The sequence below is a fragment of the Physella acuta genome, unplaced genomic scaffold, assembly GCF_028476545.2.
Source record: "Physella acuta isolate Inbredline_101_S28 unplaced genomic scaffold, ASM2847654v3 ptg000118l, whole genome shotgun sequence".
Classification (NCBI taxonomy): domain Eukaryota; kingdom Metazoa; phylum Mollusca; class Gastropoda; family Physidae; genus Physella; species Physella acuta.
The window spans coordinates 660907-668899 of NW_026731638.1; the positions used below are offsets into that span (position 1 = coordinate 660907).

General features: G+C 35.1%; 1 protein-coding gene across 2 annotated transcripts; it reads right to left on the reverse strand.

Moving 5' to 3' along the window:
* Positions 1–1131: 1131 nt before the first annotated feature.
* LOC131934861 (uncharacterized) lies at positions 1132–7374 on the reverse strand. 2 transcript variants are annotated; one of them, XM_059291006.1, is made up of 5 exons: positions 6867–7374; positions 6206–6376; positions 4751–4918; positions 2176–2337; positions 1132–1794 (listed from the first exon to the last, which is right to left on the reverse strand). In XM_059291006.1, exons 2-5 carry the CDS (start codon positions 6243–6245, stop codon positions 1139–1141), a joined length of 1026 nt encoding a protein of 341 aa, XP_059146989.1. In that variant the 5' UTR covers positions 6246–6376; positions 6867–7374; the 3' UTR covers positions 1132–1138. The 2 variants fall into 2 exon arrangements, with proteins under 2 accessions (XP_059146989.1, XP_059146990.1); XM_059291007.1 differs by lacking the exon at positions 6867–7374 and adding an exon at positions 6807–6864.
* Positions 7375–7993: the final 619 nt, after the last annotated feature.

Consider the following 7993-nt stretch of genomic DNA (forward strand, 5'->3'; position numbering starts at 1 on the left):
ATATTCGACCAAATTAGTTTTGTGTTCTAGTTTACTAATTCAGTATCATCCTAATATTTTTCGTCTTCGGGCCCAAATCACACCAGGCAGATAAAGTTCATCGTTTTCAATGACCTAGGTAAGGGAAGGAAAGTGTGGTGAGTTTTATGCCTAGTTGTCTTAGTACACAATAGAGCTGGATTTACTCCGAGACGCCCTTCAGACTCGAGTGCGGGACCCGAAATTGAAACATTCGGATCAGCAATTGAAAGCTCTACCATGGGACCACGCCGTACCCTCTACCTAAAGTTTATTACCGTGATGTGTCAGTATAGTATTACAAATTCTTCCGACAGTTACGAATGGTGGGTGATGAGAACGTTTAAACGAGAATTACCACATTCAGAACAACGAACGTAACACCACAACCCATCCCATCCCACATCACATCGCACATACCATAACTCATTCCAAACATCAAAACTTACATTCTATTGCGCATTTATTTACAAATTAATTCAATGAAAAAATATGGTATGTTTTTATTTTGATGAATTTCATTTATTTATCACAGCATAAAACATCAGTGTATAGAATTTAGTAATGAAGGGTAATTCGTGATTTTATGTGCCTTACTTTGTTTATTTGTGAGGTACGTTAAATAAGAATATTAAAATTAATATCATAAAACAAGACAATTTCGTTTGTGATTTTTACAAATGAATCCATATTCTTATGTGTGTGTGCAGTTAGATTTAGATTATAAATTTGGTGATTATAACGTTGATGACCATAGCAGTTTTGTATTTTAAAGATAGCTTCTGTGGGATAAATATAAACTTGGGTGTGGTGGTGCGACTTTGCAAGCTGTTGTGTATTTTTTGAGTATTTATGTGGGACGTTTTTAACGATGTTGTATATTTACGTGACGCTTTTAGTGATGGTGGTGTTACCTCCCTTTAGAACTTTGTATAACTATAGGGCGGGGGGCGTCTTTTATGATCTGTGTATATCATTAACGGACGTCTTGGATTGAGTTTGTGTACAGTGTTGTTAAAATCTCAAAGAGACGTGCATTATGTTATGACATTTTTGGAATGACGTACATAATGTATGGATGTCCTGTAATGACCGTGTATTGTTAAGGGACGTTTTACAATTATTTGTCTTGTGAAGAGACGTCATGTAATGACGTATATTGTGGAGGGACTTCTTCTAACGATGTATTTTGTAAAATGACGTTTTGTAACAACGGGTCTTGGGGAGGGACGTCTTGTAATGACGTATATTGTGGAGGGACCTCTTGCACGGAAGAGTACGGTGGAGGTACATCATGTATATGCGCATATTGTGGAGTTACATTTTGTAATGACGTGTTTTGCAAAACTTCGTGTAGAGACGAATATTGTGGAGGCGCGTCTTGAAATGGCGTGTACTCTGGAGGAACGTCTTGAAATGACGTGTACTGTAAAGGGACATCTTGTAATGACGTGTACTGTTGAGTATTCTGAAGTGATGTTGAGCACGATGGTGAGACAGCACTTGAGTAGAGCGAAGAATAAGACGGTGGTTCAAGGACAGGAAGGTCCTGCTGGGTATTTAGATTTGGCTGAGCAGCATAGGCGTGGGCTCTAGCAAGTACGTTTTGCACGTTCGCTCTTTGAGCACGTCTTATTTTTCTTCTTTTAATTATCACACATACTGTTGATAACACCACACACACTACGATCCACAATACTGTTGTGAATGACACGATTAAAGCAAGATGGCTGCCATCCGATAATGGTTCTGTTGATTGGGTTGTGATGTCATTCCCTGAAAAAAAAATCGCATTTTTTAAAATGAAATTTACTGTTTAAGGTGCGCTTTATTTTTAGTGTTTTCATGACGGTTTTATCTAACCTATTTTTTTAAATTTAATTTTATTTTAAATTTCAGTCACTCATACATCAAAAACATTTATTCGGGCCTATTTAGAGTTGTCTCTCCTAGAATACTGTCTGCCCCCATCTAACGAGCCTAATCTACCCGAGGGTTCGAACTCGAGGCTTTTCGGTTTTACCAACTCGACCCCCCCCCCTTTATATTTCAAATCAACATATTAAATCAATTATTATAATTATTTTTCTCATCGGCAAAAATCAATTTGAATAAATAAAACCCGAACGCCAATTTTGAGAGCAACCAAAACCTTACCAACAAAATCCAATTCGCAGCTGTCAACCTCCTCGCCCTTGCCGTCTAAACATGAGAGCTTGAGCATATCATTCTTGATATTTCGTACTGTCAAGACGCCTTCATATTGAATACTTTCTGATGATTGTGATAAGGCATAGTCGCACGTCGCGAGAAACTTATCTAAAGGGGGATAAATAAAAAATAAGTTTCCAAAAATGGTGATAAAACACGAATTTGCTGTTTTTTTTTAAATTGGTGATAAATCAAAAATTAGTTTTTAAATGGTGATAAAACGAGAATTAGTTTTTAAAATTAGGACACATCAAGAATTAGTTTTTAAAATGGTGATAAATCAAGAATACATTTTTAAATAGATTTAAGAACAAATTTTTATCAGTAAGTCAAAATAACAAAGGGATTCAATAGGCTGTATGCCAATTTTATCCATTTTATCACACGTTCTTACTCTATTTTAGAAGAGGGCGCTTGGGTTTTGGTTTGTTAAATTACAATCATTTGGTTATTTGAATGTAACCGTAGTCTGCTGTGACTGTGTGTGTAGGACAATAACGTAGTATTATGTGCAAACAATTTATAATTTATTTTTATTTTTAAAAGGTTGGTGTCTTATATTAATTTATTATATTTTATTATTAATATTGTTCTTTTTTATCAGAAGTTACCGTTTGTTTGCGACTATTTATTTGATTGCAGCGTGACAGTTCCTTTACATCTGGGTTTTTTTTCTTCTTCACACATAATTTGCGAGACAAGTTCTATCACTTCGATTTGGCTCAATATATTAAATACTTTTTCGTTTTATAATACTCGAAGACTATAACCAATACTTGTTAAAGGTCGAAAGGTGAGCTTGCCGATAAAGAGACAGTCTTTTCTCATTAAGTGGACGAAACCACATCAAAGGGGGATTGCTCATCTGTTTAGGGAAGGTCCACGAAAACGCACCGTCGTAACAATGCAACTTAATCTAATGTCAGTAGTTATATTTTGATCGTACGCAATTGATTAGGTGGAAATGCTTTTTAAAACATCAAGTGGTCATTTTGGAGCAAATTGTATCATATTGTGCACGCTAACTAAGCAGTTAGAGTGGTGATTACGCAGCTAAAGCCTCTTGCGTTTTATACGAGCTTTTAAAATGTTAAAAATGCTGATTAGCAAAAATGGAAAGAAAAAAAGGCTATTACAATAAATATCAAATGTTGAAATCGACTAAAAACAACATATATATATATATATATATATATATATATATATATATATATATATATAGTGACATATTTTGTCTGAGATATGTTGTCTCAGATCATTTGTCCATGATATCGTTTGTTATGACATTTTTTTTTTCCTGAGCTATGATCTCCTAGGTTCATTTCTTCATAGGATTATTAGTCTTGGATATTTTGTCTGAGATCAATTTTCCTGTCACCGAATTTCACGCATGTTCATTTCTCAACCTTTTATAGTTGCATATTTCCACTTACATTGCCTTTTAGATGCTTACTTGTTATTTTTTTTCTTTCAAGACTACGCTAGATAGATAGATTTTTTTTCGTCCTCTTTTAGTATGTATGGCGTGGTTAAAGGTTTAGTACAGTAGTGTTGTTTGATTTAGAACACGGAATAGATGTGTTTTTTTTTTAAAGACTTGTTCAACACGTGTATAACGTAAAATAATGATTCGTTTATTATCTTCCTTATTTTTGATATAGATCAAGATTAGGTGTTAACCAATGTTTACCAGTGTTGCACTGAAGCTCGGGAGAATATAGCCTGTTAATGTATATTAGTTCATAGCCCTCCAAACCCCTACCCATCCCTTTAAGGTTTAGTTTAACTTGATTACTCCATCACGATCGCGCCATCATTAAAGGCGGTCACACGTAATCTCTACAAGCTGTCTATATTGGCACGTCAGTACAACACGGCAGGGGCGTAGCGAGGGGGGGGGGGGGGCGGGGGGTGCGGACCGCACCGGGTGACACCATTTAGGGGGGTGACACCAAGGCAAAAAATAGCAAAATATATAGAGAAAAACTCGAGGGGGGGGGGGTGCAAATCGAAAGTTTGTGGGGGGGGGGGGTGCAAATCGAAAACTTGAAAGTTTGTCCCTGGGAAGGGTCTCTATGCCTCTGGGGGGGGGGTGACACCATTAAGTGCCGCACCGGGTGACACCCGACCTCGCTACGCCACTGCAACACGGTATACATGTTTACAACACGGTGTACATGTTTACAACACAGTGTACATGTTTACAACACGGTGTACATGTTTACAACACAATGTACATGTTTACAAATCGGTGTACATGTTAACAACACGGCGTACACGTTTACAAAACCAAACGGTGTACATGTTTACAAAACGGTGTACATTTTTACAACACAATGTACATGTTTACAACACAATGCACATGTTTACAAACGGTGTACATGTTTACAACACAATGTACATTTTTACAACACAATGTACATGTTTACAACACGGTGTACATGTTTACAACACGGTGTACATGTTTACAACACGGTGTACAAGTTACAACACAGTGTGCCTCTACAACACATAGCCTTACCTGTGTAGCCATACATTGAACATATATGGCTGATGTCACAATCGCAGATGTTTATAATTTTATCTGCGACTGTTGTTATAATCCATTGAATATTGGGTGGTACACTAGTTCTACACGTAAAGGTGCTTCCTTCTGTTACAGTGTATTTCTTTGCATCACAATACAGAGCTAGGATAATTTTAAAATAAGCAACGGTATATTTTTATTACTTGATTTATAGTGGAATTTTAAAATTAAACTTAACACACTTTTTAAACTACTCAAAAATTCATCAACAAAACAATAATAACAATTACTCAAAGAAAATACTATCAAGCTTTGTCTACTCGGATTTTTTTTTTATCTGCAGTCGTTGAATGCGTTTAATATTAATCTGTAGTCGATACAGAGGCGTCGCGAGGCGAGGACGGGGTGGTGCGGACCGCACGGGGTGGCACCATTTATAGGGGTGACACATAAAATATAAAAAATTAATAGAAGAAAATGCTTTTTGCTAGTTCAATTGAAAATGAATTAGAGTTTTAAAAAATATTTTAAGCTCAAATTGGCTATCCCGACAATTTCGAGGGGGGGGGGGGGGTGAAGCCATGACGTAAAGATGCTAACTATAGAGAAAACAAAATGCTACATGAAGCCTTATTAACAACTGACAATGGATAAACATTGTTACTATTAACTTCGCACACTTTAAACCTATCACATGAGGGGTGGGGTGGGGAAATAAAACAGAGGAAATAAAACTAATGTTGAATATTTTTAGTACCTAATAAGTCAGCCAACGACTGGGTGGGGTGACACTATAAGGTGCCGCACCGGGTGACACCCGACCTAGCGACGCCACTGAGTCGATGGATTAAGCTTTAAATCGACTTGATCAATTTAACTAAAATTAACGCTTAATCTATCGACTACATTTGACTATTGTATCTGTGGTTTGCAGACTTTATTTACTGAAGACTACATCAGGTTTCCACCGATCTTAAAATCTGAGATCTTGTAGAATGTAAAAATACCTGAGACTTTTGATAAGCTGTACGCATTCATACGTGTAATCTAAACTCTATCCAATCTTATTTTCATTTGTTTTTATTTTTATCATGCGACGATTTATCCCTAGCCATGTTTTACTTTTATTTTGTTGAATTACTTGTTCGAGATCTTATTATCTTTTAAAATTTGATATACTTTTTTTTTACTATTAAATAACTACTTACGGCAATTTACTTAGCGAAACTTATGTAAGAAAGTTATGCAACGAGGACTAATACTAATTCTAATTGATACTATAGAAAACAAACATAAATCTTGGCCTTCCAAAACTTAACTTACTTCAAAGTAGGCGTGCTTTATCTTACCACCAATCAGTAATTTATTAAAAGAGATTTTTTTTATAACTGTTGGCTTGTATAAAGATTATACTACCATTAAAATATATCTAAATAAATGTAAGTTTACCTATGCATGTAATCCAAATCAAGGGCCCAAAGAGTTTCATTTGTTGTTAATTTCTACAGCAGTCGAGCAACCATTAGGTGTGTAGCTCGTGTGTCGTTATGACATTGTTGTCGTGTGTCACATGTCACTGTGGCATAGACGACGTCATTTAAGGCCTGGGTGGGCTTCCAACTATAAGATACAGGTCATTAAAAAGAAAATCAATTACATACCATTTTTAAAAAGCACAATCCCTTCAGCACTACTAACCTAAATGCCCTTATTCATTTGTGTTTCGACCTATTCAGTAATTTATAAAATTAAAATAAATGCAGTTAAATAATAGTATTACATTAGCAGAAGTAATAGAATAGTAATATTTTGACAGGGTAGGTTGTTAAACCAAAATGTGTGAACATTATTAATAAGAGTTGTAATAATTTAAAGCATAATATATAATAGAAATATTTTAACAAGTCAGTTTATTATATTAATTTCGTAATAGATACAAATTTAAAAAAGATTAGTACAGTAACATATGAATTAATCCCCAGTCATATATCATAATTAAATCATTTCATGAAATATAAATTGATAATTAGATCAAGCATTCAACAAATACACAATAAATCTAGCTAAATATTACATCCTACGTGAGATAATTCACATGTCGATAACTTACCTGTGTACCTTACCTGTGTACGTTTACCTTACTACACAGCACACCTGTGCTACATTGCCAGATTTTTGTCCAGGATCTGTGCAAAAGTTGGCAGTGTAGATTATATCTCACTACGTCAAACTACCCAACCGTGTCTTGTTGCCGTGTACACCCGTGTCACATAATGTCCGTGTGTTGTGTTACACACAGTTGGCACTGTCGTGATAAATAATAGAAGCTAACACAGGGTAGAGAAGCGAACTTTGGTATGCGATACTTGAACTTGGTTAGTGCAGAAAGGAATAATACCCTACAGATAACTAGAATGTCAAGGAAATATTGGATCTATATTGGAGCAGAGCACTTTCAATGCAGATTCTTGCTTTTACCTATTTTATAGCATGTTATCTTGTATCTGATTTTGTATTCGTAAATCTAATCCATTCTCACTGGTTTAAATACAATACTGAATTTATATTGCTAAATTATGTTTTGGGTTCTTAAACATTAATTGTTTCATATTGTTTCATTATAGAACTAGATGAAAAATATGAACGTGTATAATGCAAACTAAAATTTGCAATAAAATAATTTATTAACGTGTTCACCCCCCCCCCACCCCACATTTCAAACATATATTTATGTAGTGCCATAGTACGGATCAGCGTTCATTATTTGTAGTCCCGTTTTGTTATTGAGTCAGTTACTTGAAAGATAACGTACTTCGTGTATGGCTAGTCGTATTATATGAAGTCCCTGTTTGTTATTAAGCCACAGGTTACTTGAAAGATAACATAATTCCTGTATTGTTAGTCGTATTAGGTGTCAGGTTAGGGTAACTTTTTATTTTTTTTTATTTTTGGAGGTGTAGGTCAGTGGTCATCTTGAAAGTATGATCTGTTTGCAAGATGTAAATTTCATGTAAGTAGATAAATAGATAGTTATGGAATTACGTCTGGTGATTTCTCTCGAAATTAGACTACTGGGTGCATATACATAAATGAACTGATGGCAATGAATCAACTTTTGATATTAGTAATTACTCCCTAATATAAAATGTTTGGAATATATAGAGAGAATCGCACTTTGTATTCAATAAACATAAAGTTGTGTATTACATCCTGGTTGATGTCTACGTTGTTGATGCA